At 43.2% G+C, this 17,171-nt stretch overlaps 2 protein-coding genes across 2 annotated transcripts; one reads left to right on the top strand and one right to left on the bottom strand.

The window, feature by feature from the left end:
• Positions 1–386: 386 nt before the first annotated feature.
• Positions 387–3,475, top strand: prr11 (proline rich 11). Its single transcript, XM_029516327.1, has 3 exons — positions 387–508; positions 1,279–1,634; positions 2,090–3,475. Exons 2-3 carry the CDS (start codon positions 1,351–1,353, stop codon positions 2,511–2,513), a joined length of 708 nt encoding a protein of 235 aa, XP_029372187.1. The 5' UTR covers positions 387–508; positions 1,279–1,350; the 3' UTR covers positions 2,514–3,475.
• Positions 3,476–15,057: 11,582 nt separating this feature from the next.
• On the bottom strand, positions 15,058–16,308 carry htr1ab (5-hydroxytryptamine (serotonin) receptor 1A b). Its single transcript, XM_029516234.1, has one exon. The coding sequence runs from the start codon at positions 16,306–16,308 to the stop codon at positions 15,058–15,060; it is 1,251 nt and encodes a 416-aa protein (XP_029372094.1).
• Between the last annotated feature and the right edge of the window lie 863 nt (positions 16,309–17,171).

Raw genomic sequence — 17,171 nt, forward strand, 5'->3', positions numbered from 1 at the left:
ATATTCTATTCCTCCATTGGGGCTGTTGTTTCCTGACTAACCAAGGTAAAGAAACCTTCAATAAATATAGCTCCATATTATCTCAGTGTTTGACTTTCATCCCATTCTATTAGCATTTATGATGTGATAAGTGATAATTCACCAAATTGAAAGTGAAGTAATTTCCATAGGAAGCTTGTCAAAGGCATTCTGTGTGCGTGTGATTGTGTGATTTCTTCAGACCCATACTCATATTGAAATGAAGTCCTAAAAAAAAAAAAAGACATTCTTGAGTTTCCTGTAACCATAGCGATGGGAAGTACTCTCCAATCATGTTTCTGTGTTGTGTGTTGGGGAAATGCACTGCTTCCTGCTGTTTTCTCTGGCTTCCTCCCATTGGTGTGACTCAGGATTTAGAAACTGCTCCTGAAAAGCTACACAGTCCTGAACATGAGCTCTTACTGTGTTTGTGTTTTTGGAATAGCTTTTTCTTATGGATTTACCAGCACCACCATCAAATTTAAATGACGTAAGTTGGATATTTTCTGTAAAATATTTCTGAACATGAAGTTGATTGTAGTTTTCTGTATGAATGCCTCTTTCTTATAGTCACCCACATACCGAATACGCCACTCATTTCAAAATAAACTGAAATTATCTACATTTTCTGAAGTTTAATGCATGGTCTTTCCTAAAAGCATGATCATTTTAATGTACCTCATATAGTTTTCATATAGTGTAATGTTTTCATTAGTGGATCATAGTTTTGTTGATCTTGGTTCTTGGACTTGGTTGAGACCAAAAACTGAGCTAATAGAAAGTGAATCCTGGACTTAAATTTGCACAAACATAAACTCCAAATTCTTTAAAAAAAAATTTCTAAATAAACATTGGTCTAAAACTGTAGGATGTGTGAATAAGCACTATGACCTTATCAGAGGAACCTTAAAGGGATACAGAGAAATTCTAAATGTCAATAGAATGATGTTACAGTCAAACTTTACAGGTAATTTTTAAATATTTCCAAAATAATTACATATTAACTTCATCAGTGATATGTGTTTTCGGGAGTGTGCTCTGTTGCATCTATAACCATAGTGATTGTCACCATGTACTAGAAATGCAACACAAAAACAAAATTCGTAGTATTATTCGTAGTATTATTATTGTTGTTGTTATCACTGTTATATTGTCTAACTGTATATATGACCTTTGAAAGAAGTAGTGACAGTGAAGTTTGTTACGGAGCATCAGACACTTAAAGCTAGCAGCTAATGCCTCTCAAACTCTTGAACACAGGGAAGTCATTTCAGAGCGGACAGAGCAGACAGCACCCTACCACGCCTCTACCCCGGATAAAACCTGGCAGGGATGTGTAGTCATCACGTCACTGGTAGCAACTCTCTTCAGATCCCTCCTCAGCCTAGTTTACACCAAGCCCTGCTGGCAAACATCGAGCCCATCCCGGTCCAGGCTCTTATCAATCCACAGCAAGGAATGGATGCTCCCCTTCAGCTGCAGACACCACAGCCACCTAAGACCTGTGGTTCCCCATCATGCTGGAGTTTGGATATAAGGGTGGCTATACTTCTGCTGACTCTGGCTGGAGCACTGATCTTGCTGCTGCTATATAGACTCTTACAGCTGAGACACAGGTACACATTACAGAGTAATGCTTGATGGATCAAGCAACCAGAAATATCCACTGCCTCTGCTGTACACATGATTGTCATGAAGTTCACTGACTCTACAGAGTGATTTTAATTGGGAACTGGAGATACAGAAAGTGGAGACAATGTTTTACTTAGTCGATGTGTGGAGGAGATTAAGAGAAAGTAGAGCAAAGCAAATTTCCCTCGCTGACGTTAACTTTGATACCTATTTGTTACCTATTAATATTTACTCTGACCTCCATCACTCCGCATCACCTTCCTCACCAATGATGCTCCACTAAATACTTTATAATTGGATAACAAGGACTGACACTGGTAGGCTAATACAACTGGACCAGACAGACCTGCTCTGTATGAACAAATGAATCAGTCAACTGAATATTCTTGTCTAATATGAAGAATGAACCAAAGATTCTGACTTGTGTTGTTTTGTGCAGGTTAAGGTCTGCCAGTGCCAGACATGCTCTGGAGTACTGTAGCTTCTACCACACTGCTAACTACACACTCAAACACCCTGCACCCTGTGAGGACCTGCCAGTCAAGAACGGGACTGTCCCTGAAGCTGCTCTGCCTGCCCAAACCATAACCGCAGTGAATCCTGTTGTCACATCTAATCCACCCCCACTGCCTCTCCCTCCACCTCCTGTCCTGCCGCCACCCTCTCTCCCAACAGCACCTCCTGTTCTGGCCCTTCCTCTCCCAGTGCCTGTGATCCAGACCACCCCACCCAGCCCCCACCTGTCATGGGGAGCTTGCTCAGATGTGGATGTCTACTCTCGGATCGGAGCTTTCAGGAGCTCCAGACTCTCCAGCCTCTCCAACCACTCAAAGGTTATCCTGTTTGAACACTCGTCTCTCTGAATTAAGTGTATGGACTGACACATTGTGCTGACAGTGAGCAGATATTTTGCGAGGCAGACACACTCAACATTTAAATTTCTTCAGGGATATTCAAAATTTCAACATAAGTGAAATTTGAGTTTTGACAGCCACTGAATTGATCTATCTCCCATCCTTTGTTCCAGACCTTTGCAAGAAAATTGTGACTGTAATTGTGTTTTGTTCCAGTGGGATGACTGCATGACTGGGCTTCAAGGACTCACTTGTATTCTGGAACATGTTTTTGAGGAAAATATTGAAGCTAGACCTGAAGAGAGACAAAATGGATACATTCTCATGGTTCATTCAAAGCCACATAATCTCTGCAGTCATTATTTGCGTCTTTTTTTCTAGATGTCCATTGTTAACAGTAGCTGTCTGTCTCTCTTCTAAATGCTGATAAAATGTAAAGTTAATAAGTCAAAATCCATAGCACCAGTGGAACAAGAACAAGTTTTGCACAAATGTTTTGGTGACTTGTGAAAAGAGGCCACTCACTGAGTGTGTTTTTTGCAGATGGTGACCTGAACGCATCTGGTCTCTCACAAAGCTTAATAATTTACCTGAGGGTTGTAATGCACAGAAAAACCCTCATAAAAGGAAAAGCTCTGTTTTTCTTTGTGATGGCATCCAGCAGGCGCCCCACATGCTGCCAATTCAAACTACACAGCTACAGCTAAAGCCAGTTTATATAAACATCTGAAAGTCTGCAGCTAGTGACAGAAAAACATCCGATAATGAAGCCAGTGGTGGAGCCTGTGCCAGCCTGTGAGCTATTGTAAGTCTTGGAACTGCTGCATAATTTTGTTTATGCCGGATGAATACAATTTTTAAGTGTATAAACAGTATCACAACTTAACTGCATCTCTTTTTCTTGACAGTGTCTCCATATATACCAATCCGTGAATGAATGTGACAAATAAAATCAACAATATATACATATATATTATTGCAACGATATGGATTTTCATTTTTACTGACTAGTTTTTGTAGCTGAGCTCATTGTTTCCTCAGATTGCATAGCCCCACCCTGCTTCACACCACTGTTACCACGTGTTAGTCGCTTGCTCTCCATCAGCCTTACATTGGATTTTGTTCACTTTCAGTCTTAAAATGTTACTGCGAAGTGTTTCTGTGACAATGTTCTCTGACAATGAAGATTGTTCAAACGTTCATGTGTGTCAACGAAGCAACAGAGAGGGGTATACTACGAAAGAAGCTCAACAGAGCCGGGCTTTCTTTGGGTGAGCTGGCTGAACAGAGCTGAAAGCTCCAACCAGAGATAACTAGTATCACGACAGTTGTTATCAACTTGATTTTCCGACCCAGGCTTTCCTCATCAGGGTCTGTGCGTTCACATAAAAAGGGCTGTTTAGTCGTCATTTGACACCATTTCTGCAGAAAAATTGTCTGATTACGTGCCGCATATTTCAGCCAAGAGGAGCAGATTATAATCATGCCAGCTATGAAGAGTTCAGACTGATGAAAACAGCTAAAAGCAACACTGTTTCTACAAACAAGGCAAGAGAGGAAGCCTGACAAAAAATTTCAGATCGTGTAAGTTAATATTGCCGATATAATATTATATATTATATAACTTTAATTCCCTCCCTGACATTGTCTTATTTGTGATAAAGTTTAAGCAATTTTCTAGTTGGTGTTCAATTAGTTGTAGAGCCAGCAATGCAAATCTGGACCAAGCACAAAAATATAATCCAAAGTGGTATGTATTTGCTGTGCATTTATCCTTTTAGTGGAATGTGGATGATACACTGCGTAACATATTAAGTGTTAATATTATTTTAAGCAAACAAGAATTAAAATTAGAGGAGAAAGGCTGGAGGGGTCTGCTCCAGCAGATTAGAGGAGCTTGCCCTTGCAAACAATGAAGGGCAAAGGGGTATTCAATCAGACACTGGTGTTGGCAGCTCCCAGCAGCAAGTTTTTGTCCAGGGTATGTATAAATGCTTTGGTGGTAAAATACTAAATGCATATTTATTGTTCCTCAGACGAGAAAAGTCTATTTTTCTCAAGGGGGGTGGAGGAATGAGGACCTAAATGCAGGAGTCACGAGAACCAGGTAGGTGAGAACTCAATACTTTAATGAACAGAAAACCAAAACTACAAAATAACAAGCACAGGAAGACAACAGGCCGAGGGACACGGGCAGAGTCACAGGCAGAAAAAAGCAAAGAGACAGGCAGGAGTCAGGAAGGAAAGAGGGCAGGCCAAACAAGACACGTGCCACCAAGTGAATGGGGGACAAGGATCTGAGGCGGACGAAACCGAAAACAGGACTTAAATACACAGTGACAAGACAAGACACAGGTGATTCACATTAGGGAAGGGGACGCAATCAACAGGAGAGCCAACCAAGAAGTAAAGCAACGGGTGACACGACAGAACCCAGACTTCAAAATAAAACAGGAAGTGACAACAACACAGACCGAACGCCCTGGACACCAGACAGAACTCAAAACATGACAGAAAAACTCAAACCACCGACGTAGAAACCAAAACCATGACAATTTTACAGTTGAAGGGGACACATTAGGGTTGCTCAAGCTGCCAGCACACACATTTGCTGGTCCCCACACAGAGGTAACTCTCAAAGTTGCCATGTACACATGGCACATGAACACTTCAATGGCCTATTAATACAGGTTGGAACAGAAAATGCCAACAGATCACTCTGGTCTGGAAAAACTCTCCCCCTCCGAAGAGTAAATTTAACGAATTTTGTACCTAAAACCACTGCATCTTCTACAAACAGTGAGGTCGTGCTCAAGGAGGATGATGAAGGGGCAGCGCTTTTTATCGCCGACTTTAAGTCGAAAGTCGGAACAAAAACTGGTCCGGACCAGGTTATGTTCGCAGCATAAGTTACCATGGTGAGACAGCCTGCTTAAAGGAGAGCCGCCTTCATGACACGGGGAAGCTTGGCTTTAGGCTCAACATAGCTCTTACAACATAGAACACCTCTTAGGTGCTACTTGTGAATTATTTGTTTGTTAGCAACCAAAGTGAGACACAGGAGCACATAATCACAGTCTATTTAGTTTTGCCAACACAGGCAACATTTTGTTTTTGTTTTTTTACTGGTCCTTCACTAGTCCAACACTCACAACTTGTTTCTTGTTTCTTTGCTTCACAGCCCAACACCATATTACAGGGCCTTTTCCTTAATGGAACCCCCTTGTTGTTTTTGGGAATTAGCCCAAATGTTTTCTATGTTAATAACATATTTTCCAAACTTCAAACACCAGATTTAATTGCCGGTATCTCACACATTCCAATAAAACTCTTTTCCTTCCAACAGTATCCAATTATTGCTTATCTTCTAATTATTACTTAGTCTTATTTTCTTCATCTGTAGCAGCTGAAATCTGTAAAACTGTATTGCTCTTTAATTAAAATGTCAAAATGATAATCTCTCTGAACAAGACCAATGCATGTTCGTAGCAAGAGGAGCATTTGCTAAACATATGTGCTGATTACCTGGAGAATAGTCAGGTAAAAAATATTCCACCAATACAAATCCTGTCCCTTCAATTAAATTCAAGTGTAATAAAAGAAAGAAATGTATAATTTAAAATTTTTATGTACATCAGTAATATCCCTCTTTGTTTGCAGGCGGCATGACGGCAAACACTGGAGGCCTGTAGTGTCCTGGCCTCTAGGGAGAAATGTCATTGTGTCTAAATCTTCTGTTGCTAATCTCACCTGATCAGAAGAGTCTGGTTTCAGGTGTAAGTACATGGTGCCTGTGTTCCTGAAATTAACACAATGTGGCTTGATTTCAACAAACTTTTGATTGATAGTTGACCAACTTCTGGATCATAAATCTGTTCAAATCCAAATGATTGTTTCCCTCAGAAGTCTTTCAGACAAAGTGCAGATTCTTGATGAGGGCATCACTCCTCTTCTAATTTTCTAATCTCTGGGGTCACAATGAAAGAAAGTGCAAATTGTTTGCACTGCCTTTGGTGCTGTTACCACTGCATTTGACCAAAACAAGACCTTTAGGGGAAACTGAGACGTGTAAATGTGCAATAAGCTTTAGTGATTGGACTTGGCTCTGCCTCAGGACGCAACCCAAGGCAACTCAAAGATGAAATAAAAATGAAGGGGAAATGGAAGAAATACTGTGATGTGAAGAAATCTAGTGATGAAATTATAGTGATGTTATAATCTGTGCTGTTTGGGACAGATAAACAAGTTTCAGAATAACTCCTATGGGTCAAATTCATGTGAACGAGACAATGTGAAAATTTTCTTTATAGCCTGTCTGGATTATACATTTTAATGCTGTTAGATGAGTTATTTACTGATGAGAGTAAATATTGGCCACAGCATCCATGGACATCTGGTCAGTGATGGATATACTGTAAATGTTCATTTAGATGTAGATTATTTGTCTTTCATTAGATTTTATGACAAAACATCTGTTTCTGCTTTTCTCAGAGTCGATACAATTCAAACAGTAGAATAGAAGTCCTTCAGATGGAATGATGAGGCGGTTCAGGTTTATCTTTCTGAAAGCAATAGGAACACCTGTAGAAAGTATCAAGAGCAAGACAACAAATAATGAGTCCGTGTTTGATGTCTCTCTTAAATCGACCTGGTCTGAAATCAAACAGTGAGTCAGACAACACTCCACACTTTAAAGAAGCTTTCCCTTCAGAGACTCTGCCCTGGATCCAAGTACGCTTGACCTCAAAGACCAGTCTGTCTACTGGGGTGTACCATTCCCTGCATAGATGAACTGTCCACTTGTGTTATAAGGTATAGTTCCCATTGTTGTGAGGTCCGAAGAAAGGAAGGGTGGATATTCCAATCCCCCACACCCGTCAAACCTCTAAGAGACTATTTCCTCCAACAGAGATCTCTCAGGTCTCTGTTAAGTGCCGTCCTGGACCATTACCTGAAACTTGTTTTATATAATGATACGCAGATAACGACGTGGCTCACATGCTTGTTTATTATCAGTTAACCATCCATCCAGCCATCACATACGTAGGAGCACGTTGTACATCACACATCAGGTAGGAGCTGATGTCATGCCGTTACTTGGCGTGCAGCCGTACACTACATTTAGCCCCTCTTTTTAATAACTCAACTTTTCCAAATAACTCAGTCTGTCTAACAGCCAACCAAAGTAAACAACACAACCTAGCTGACAAAACCGGGTAGACTATCAGTTTGCCGGCATAGCCTTGTGGGTTATTCTGCCACATGACAGGCTATGCTCTAACTAGATCTTAGAAGTCTGTAACATAGTCTCTGAGGTAGGATGGCCTCTGGTGGGTTTGAGCTGGGTGCAACCCAAGCTGCAGTGGGTCAGCTGGTGCATCCGGCTCAGGTGGGTGTGCAGCCGGGGCCTCCAGCTGAGCTTTAGGAACGTCCTAGTTCACATCCACCCCATTATCAGTGGTGATGGTGTCGGGGACGTCCCAGTGTGTAAACAGGGAGGAAAGGAAATCAGTGACCACCTTGGTGGTGACAGAGCCGGCCGGAAGGACCTCTGGCCATTTTGAGTGGAGGTCATAGGCGACCTGAAGAAAACGCTGGTGTTGTGGGACGCTGTGGAGCTCGCCGCAGATATCCAGCTGAATGTAAGACCATGGTTTTTGCAGCCATGGCAGAGGCTGCAGAGGTGGAGGTGGAGGCAGGCTGGTCTTGCCACTGTTGATGCAGGATGTGCAGTCTTTCACCATCACCTCCACGTCCCTGTCGATGCCTGGCCACCAGACGGAGCCACTGCCCCTGCAGTGCTGTTTTACCTTTACCATGCCCAGGTGACCCTCATGCATCATGGCCAGCACGCCTGCCCGCAAGATGTTGGGGACCACTGTGCACAAGCCCCGTGCAATGCATACGTCATTCCAACACGAGAGCTCATCCCTGATGCAGTGAAAGGGGGCCAGTTCCTCCGAGACTTTGGCGGGCCAGCCCTCCTGGATGAAGGTGCGGATCTGGGCGAACACCGGGAGGCGGCCTGGAGCTCGTACAGAGAAACTGCTGCCTGGAGTGGGGTGTGCAGCATGAGGATCAGGTCTGGTTCTGAGGGGTCCGGGTTGCGTCGTGCGCGGACGCAGATGTGGCTCTGGAGAGCAGGTCTGCAACAATGTTCTCTCTGCCGACCGTGAACTGTGTGGTGAAGTTGCACGCCTACAGTCTCTCACCGGTACCCACCGGTAAAGGCGCAGCGGCTTGTGGTCAGACCCAGCTGTGGCCAACAGGGCAATGAGGGCCTGGTGGTCCATCTGGAGGATGAAGTGCCGCCCATACAGATACACGTACCATTGTTCACAGGCCCAGACACAGGCCAGCGCCTCCCGCTCCCCCACTGAGTACTTGCGCTTGGCAGGGGTGAGAGATCTGGACGCAACCGCCACTGGGCGCTCAAGCCCCTACTGGAGTTGGGACAGTATGGCGTGTTGTGTGTTGGATGCGTCACAGGTCATGAATGTGGGGCTCAGCAGGTCAAAGTGGGCGAGCCCCGGTGGGGACGTGAGCTGGGAGTTGAGGCAGTGGACAGCATGGGTCCAAGACCAAGATGCTTCCCTCTTGAGTAGTGTGCGCAGAGGGGCAGTGGTCTCAGAGTAGGGGGGAAGAAAGCGCAGGTAATAGGTCGTCATCCCCAGAAATGAGGACAGTTGGGCGGGGCAGGAGGGCTCAGGCCGTCGCTTGTCAGGCGAAACCCAACAAATTAAATGGCAGACACTGCAAAGATGCATTTTTCCCCATTCAGCATGAGGTTGTGGTCGCTGAGGGCGTTGAGTACTCTGGAGAGACGCTCGTAATGTAAAGCCGCTGTCTCCCCGTGGACCACAATATCGTCAAGGTAGACAACCACACCTGGGATGGCTGCAAAGATGGTGGCCATGATTTTCTGGAAGCAGCTGGGGACAGAGCTTAGGCCGAACGGCATGCAGGTATACCTAAAGACCCCCATGTGAGTCACAAAGGCGGTGAGTTTGCAACTGTCTGGGTGTAGTGGGACTTGCAGGTATCCCTGGCGGAGGTTGAGCTTGGAGGAAACTTTTGAGCCGTAGAACTTCGCAGACAGCTCCTCCACCGTAGGCAGCGGGTATTTTTCAGGGATAACAGCCCTATTTACCTGCCTGAAGTCCACACAGGGGCACAGGCAACCCGTTTTCTTCTTAGCCACAACCAGGTTAGAGACCCAGGGTGAAGCATCGACCAGCTCGATGATGCCAGCATCTAGCAGTTTCTTGAGTTCTGCCGTGACATCATCCTGCAGGGCGAGGGGAAGGGGCTGCATGACTCGTACCAACGGGACCACGGGATCGGTGGCTCCCTGGGTAGAGCAAGGAACGGAGGCAGGGGTGCGAGGGGAGATCCGACGTGGCTCATGGGCTTGTTTATTATCAGTTAACTGCCATCACATTTGTAGGCGCACGTTGTACATCGCACATCAGGTAGGAGCTGATGTCATGCCGTTACCTGGCATCTAGAGACCCTGCTTTCCCAAGACAATAGATTACAGTCAGCGCCACAAATCAGCATGAACCTGCCTCATCCCGCAGAGAGGTACCCCTTCTCTGACCCTCCACTCAGGCTGACCTGATAACCTTATCGGGCAGCGAACGCAAATTGCCATTCTGGAATGCATCCATACTCAGAAGGTCACCAGGGTTGATATAATAAGAAATAGGATACGCTGATCTAGTAAGAGACTGCAAAGACGCCGAACCGACTTCTTTGCAAAAAGAGGACTGTTCGAACCGTTTTTCTACGAGCTAATTTGGCAGAGATAGTACTTACATCGAATAATTAACTACCACAATCATGCGGCCACAGCACCACCTGATGGCGAGCCATCGGAACCAATGGGGTGTCGCGACCACACCGTAACCTACGTACTTCAATTCCACTCATAAATTTCTGAGAAAGAGAAAAAGAAAGACACTTCATACATTGTCCATAGCCACGTCTCTGGTGTTCCACATCCAGTCAACATATGCATGAAAATCATCTTTTCTTAGTTCATTTATTTGTGTGCTCTGTGATGTCGTGGTTGCCTAATAACCATTTAATTTTGTTTTACAATGATTCAGATAAAACCACGTCCACCGAAGTAACCACAACAAGCAGAGAAAACTGTACTTATCAAACGATACATTTATCCTTGTTTTACATATACATTAATGAACATAACATAAAATCCAAACACCGCCCTTGCTAGGCCCTGAAGCTTAAGGGGGAAATTCAATTGGGCCAAATTCGCGCCGACAACCAGACCACACCCATGGGTCGGCCCCAAAATAAAAGTAGTCAAAATTAAATTTTTTCGGGGAGTCTTGGTAGAGCTCTCCTCATCAGAACTTCCCCAGGAGACCCGACGAAGCAATAACAACCACACCAGAAAAAGAAAATCAGAAGTAAGAATTTAGCTGCTAAGCTGCAAGGGCTAAGTTCCAAGCTGAAGCTGAAGCTGCTGGAGACCGGAACAAGTTTGGTTGCACGGCACTCAGCCTCCAGCGTCTCGAGTTGCCATCAGTAAATACTTGACACAATCTACCTGAGAAAGTGGTGGTTAAGTGTAGTCCAGTTAATTAGCTTGTTCCATTTATCTACAGTGTGATAGTTTACATGATCTGTAGGAACAGATTTGAGGTTTCCTGCTTTATTTCCATGAACGAAATTTGAACAAAAAGCAGTAACACTTCCTTACTCAAAGTCTCAAGTTCTCCCTATTGGCACAATTAAAATAACGTCTAAATAATTTTGATCCAAAAAGCAATGAAAGATGTTTCTTACACTCAAAAGAGTTGGACTAAAAGATTTTCATTAAAATTTTTTCAAAAACAAAACTGATACAAATAAAATAATTTTGCAGCAATTCCATTATTTTGCCTTGTAAAAGAGCTAATGAGTTTCAGGCCCTGAAATATTTAAATTTTACAATGAAATAATCCTTTTTTTTATTATTTTATATGACTATAAACTGCATAGTAATGTATAAAATGAAATCCAATAAATCTTTCAGCATATAAAAAAAATCATCAAAAGGTTCTCGTGTATTGGATTTGTAGGAAGCGAGCACTACTGACTGTTTTGTACATTTCTATAAAAATTCAATCATCTCAATGAGTTCAAGGCTGAATAATCACAGAAATATTTCATCAATAGAGTTTAAAAATGTAATGATATTTTAAGTAGCTGGTATACCTTAAATGTGCCTTCTTCCTTCCTAATGAACATGGGAATCTCCTGCTCTGCTGTTTTTTCAACAACAAACACTCAAAGAAGAAATCCAATAAATAAAAAAAAAAGACAAGAAAAATTTATTCTATCTTTGGGTCCTGGGAGAAAGTCTGTAACATAATTCCTCTGACAGCAGAATGCCACTGGTGCCCCTGTGGGGGAATCACGACTGAACAGCTCAAGAGCTCATGAACAAAATTTAATCCACACTCTTCACCTCCTCCAATATACAGGCTGATTTACAGCCAAGTGCACTTGGCCACAGCCTCTGAGAAAGCACAGGCAACAAAGCATCTGCAATGACACAGTCAAACTGAGTTTCAGCTGCTTTAGTGGTGTCCTGAAGATTTGCAAGTGGCTTCATGGAATCTGACTCCTCTCTGGAAAAGTTTAATACTCAAATCAACTGCTTTTTTTTCAGGCTGTTGTGCATTTCTAATAAATGATGGACAATGGCAATGCTGACAGATACTGCTGTTTGGAGGTAGTGGAATTTCAGGCAAGCACCATGGAATGTGTCAATACAGATTTTACATTGTTTCCTTGTTCAGTTTTATCATTGTCTTTTGACAACGTACTGCCCAACAACATAACGTGATGTTTGTAGATATTAATGGATTTACATGGTTAATGTGTCAGATGGCAGCTCTCAGCTCAATACCCATGAATATTTTTCTACCTCGTGGTGTAATCTCAGCTAATAAAGTAGCTGATTTATGAGAGACAGATTTCATAAGAACAATTAAAATTACTGCGGCAGAGCCCAAGATTATGCAGGTTTTCTCCACAATTCATCATGCTGATTTTTTCTACAGTTTTCTACAGTTCAAACTGTCTGTTTGAAGCAGTAGCTTTCTGATAACATTATGAAATTAACTTACACGCATCATTGAGACACCACTGATTAAGTTATTTTGATATATGTGTACAAAATGAAACAAAGTAAGAAAACCTGCTGCAGCTTGCCTACAGCAGTAAGCAGCAATAAAGGAATTTTTAACGAACTCAACTTTGTTAAACTGAAAAAAAAAAGAGAAAAATTAAGATCAAATACAAAACTGGCAAAATCATCAACAGTCATTGATAGTTCCAGCAAACAAAATAGTTTGGGACAGCCTTGCACAACAGATGCACTGGCATACTTATATCCTGTAAAGCCAAGAGCTAACAGCTGAACCATCTCTGTAAGCATACTCGATTCACTGATCATGACCATGAGCTGAGAGTGAAAGCTAAATTCAAGAGTAAAACTAGAAAAAATATGTATTTTTTTCCACTGTCAAAACAATCATTCACTGTTCCCACGGTACTGATGCACAAGGGTTCAGAATCTATGAGATGACAGAATCAGCTGTTGGTTACATAAAATATGTTACCACAACAACATAAAACAGAACACCTGTTCTAAGTTACAAATCTGGTCCTTGAAGTTTATGGCTCTCTGATGGCTCATGTTTCTTCCTTCATGTAGATTTCCTCATGCGGGAGTTGCTTTAGATAATGACACCATACAATACACCAAAACAGACACATTTTGACCAAATCTGCTCTCATCTTTTTATTTAGATTTATATAATATGCACACAGCTGGATAAAGCTCATTTCATACAAAACATCCACAATGTTTGCAGTCTTTCGCTTGAATATGTGTTACGTATCCATCATGTAGCTTGAATGAATGGGAACAAACAATAAGCATGCCAGATAAAGCATGAAAATACCTATTCAGCAACCTCTTTTAAAGCCTGTTTAAAATCAAATGAGGAAATATAATGGGGAAAACTACAACAAAATACTGGCTCTCCAGTTCTAAACTGTAAGTAAGTATTAAATATATAATAAATAATAGAAAGCTGGAAGGAAAGAAGGAAACACATGCTTATTGTCTGAGATCCTGCCAGCTGTGGAACACTCATACACACCTCTGTATTCCTGTGTCGCAGCAGGCCTTTGATCAGGTAATTGCCCTTCTGCCCCTGGAGTTTGGAGCCCCCATATGTCGCTATGGCGACCACCTCTCCAGCATACATCTGTGTGCCACTTTCACAGCTTTTTTAAGACGGACTGATATGTTGACGCTCTGATTGATGGAGGGAAAGAACAACAGAACTGCTACAAAGGAGTAGCCTTTTCACTGCTGCTCATGAACTGTGACGAGTATGTGTGTGTTTTTTGGTCTCTGTCTTGGAGTCTCACCATCTGTCTGTCTGTTTGCCCGCTCACCACATCAAGGGCGCTCTCACTGTCAGAGTCATCACTCCAGCACGAAGTGCACATGTTGAGGCTGTTGGGGGGCGTTAACCTCTTAACAGAAAGAGGCTGTTAGAATCACATTGGTCAACATGAGCTCATGAACACGTAATTCCACCTCTTCACAGTAAAAAATATTCAATTAAAAGACATTTTACATTGTCCTTTTTCCTCAAATCAAACTACTCTGGATTTTAACATGTTTGGTTGAATTACCCCAAAATTCAGCCAAATGAATTGGCTTTCTTCTTGGTTACCACTGGAATTTAAAATCAAGTTCAGTGGGTTTAAAGAAAGTCATGAGTCATGTCTCTTGCATGAGGGCACTACAGCACAGTGGAGGGAAAATGTTTAATGAGGTTCCCATCCCATGCAGGTGCTGGGTGACACTCACTGACAAGCAGATACTGAGGCAAACACCAATGGAAGTAACATGTTCTAATTAAATAAAAATAAACACAGCATAACCATTATAAAGTAAATGGATATGACCATCATACTGCTCATTTCACATGATTTCATTTTGAATTTTCTCCTTTCTATAGAAGTTTTACACCATATTGATTTGTGTGAAAGTGATTTTTTTTTCTTGTTTGCATAACCTTTTTGACCAGTGATTCAGTTTATTAAATGTCATAAAATAATAACAAACATTCTTCACAACTTGCAAAAGTCCAAAGTGACGTATTCAGATTTTTTGTTTTGTCAAAGAAAATGTTTGATAAAATTTTGAAAAAAAAAAAAAAATTAACCAGTCAACAAACTGTAAATCATGACTCCAGAGCAATTCTTAAAAATTCTCTTTATTGACGGAACTTGACGAGGAACATGGAGCTTGAATCAGACAATCACAGCTTCATCTATGCATAGTCTACAGACGTCTCTGGGAACATTTAAGGATGGTGATTATCAATGTGAGCCCTGTTCATTTTTTGCTCAGAACAATCTGTGCCACTTTTAGAGACTAGTAATTTTCGGGGCTACTCCTCTGGATGCCTTTAACTCAAACCTAAATGATACGTGAGTCTCCGGTCTGAACCCGTCACGGCCTGCAGAAATGACACTTGATGATTTTCTTGAAGGCGCTCTGGAAGTCTTTGTTGAAATATGCGTAAATGATGGGGTTGAGTAGAGAGTTTGAGTAGCCCAGCCAGTTTATGACATCCTCCAGCCAGCGGGGCATGTAGCACGACTCTTGGCAAAAAGGCTTGACCAGAGCGACGATGAAGAAGGGCAGCCAGCAGAGGATGAAGGTGCCCATGATGATGCCCAAAGTCTTCACCGTTTTGCGCTCCCGTGCCAGCGCGATCTTGCGCTTCGCCTCGGTCGCCTTCTCGTGGCGGCTCTCGAACAGCGGCACGGAGCTCGGGGTGTTGGGCAGCGGCAGGTTGCTTTTGTAGTTGCTGTGAACTTCGATAATCTCCAGAGACTCGCCGTCCTCCGCGTGTTTCACCGCGCCGTTGACGCTCTGCAGCGGCCGGGGCTCCACGCTCCTTTTCCAGCTCTTAGCCTGCGCGTCTCCACCAGTCTTTTTGTGGAAGAGCGCCGGGGATAACGCCAAGCAGGAGTCGGTCACCTTCTTTTTCTCCGTTTTACGCACTGTCCTTCTGATCCGAAACCTAGCGGCTTTGAATATCCGCCCGTATAAAACCAGCATCAGAGTGAGCGGGATGTAAAAAGCCCCAAATGTGGAGTATATCGTGTACCAGGGGTCCTGCCTGATCTGACACTGCTTCGGGTTCGCCCTGTCCTCTGCCATCTTGTTGGGCTGAGAGCGCATGATTAGCATCGGTGGGACTGAGATGGAGAATCCTACCAGCCAAGTAACACTGATGAGGACCGCAGCTCTCCTCGGCGTCCTCTTCTTCATGTAGTCTATGGGCTCGGTTATGGCCCAGTATCTGTCCAGAGCGATGGCGCACAGGTGCAGGATGGACGAGGTGCAGCACAGAACATCCAGAGAGATAAAGATGTCACACGTCACCTGTCCGAGAGTCCATCGGTTTAAGACTTGGTAAAGCGCCGCCATGGGCAGAACCAGGACCGACACCATGAGGTCCGTGACAGCCAGAGAACCGATCAGATAGTTGGCCACATTCTGGAGAGACCGCTCCAAGGCGATGGCTGCAACCACGCACGCGTTCCCAAACACCGCGCACAGAATGAGCGCGCCAAGCAGGAAGGACGTGGCCACTTGGTAACTCAGCTTCACGTCCTCATCATCAGCTTCGGGGGTTTTGTTGGAAATGTTGTTGAGCTGTGTCCAGGCTGTCGTGTTGTCCGTGATCTCCATTGCCAGTGAGCCCGCTGAGTTTTGGGGAGATACGGCTACTTGTTGGACAGCCGGGTGCGCAGGACACCGCCGTTCCTTGCAGGGCTCATAGCGAGGAGGGTTTGTGCAGGAAGGTCTGAACTGCGAGTGTCGGCTGCTGCCGGAGAATGATGCTGAGTATTTATACCGATGATGGGAAATGCGTCACTTATCCGTGAGGATGTAACAGAGTCTGACTCTGTCTATGTTTTCGTCGGCTGCTCAGACTCTGAAGATGTCGGACATATTCAATAAACATGGCCTGAAAAAAGTTGTAACCGTGCTGTGTCTTTGGACTGATATTTTTCATTTTTCCTTTTGTGATCATTGCAGAGGAGTCTGTCATATTGGTGAGCATGCAAATTCATCACCAATTCTAAATAACAGTTTCGGTCACATAACACTTGATGTATTTATTTGCATTGTTTTAAAAATAAATGGAAATGCCCGATTAATGAGGAAAACTATCGGGCTTTGTTTTAAAGCAACGAAAACAAAAGGCTTGTACATTGTGGGGTTTATTATCTTTATAATCATTCCAGTAACATGAAGTTCATTCGCACCTCTGAGTGCCACCTGGCGTTAGTCTGCTTTCATAACCATTCCTCCATGAAAATGTCATGTCTTCATTAACCATCCAACGTGGTAGGTCAAATAAACAACTGAAGCACGCAGACAAATGCGCGATATCCACATCAGTTACTGCATTAACGCTATATAAGAGCCTGATAAACAGTTGGGTTCTCTTGGCAGTTATTTGGCCATTGTAGCTTGAACTTTCTAAAATCCTAACTGTTGTATTTTTCCAATAGCTTGCATTTGAAATTCCGACCCAAAAAATAACA

Source organism: Echeneis naucrates, chromosome 12 (genome assembly GCF_900963305.1).
Source record: "Echeneis naucrates chromosome 12, fEcheNa1.1, whole genome shotgun sequence".
NCBI lineage: Eukaryota > Metazoa > Chordata > Actinopteri > Carangiformes > Echeneidae > Echeneis > Echeneis naucrates.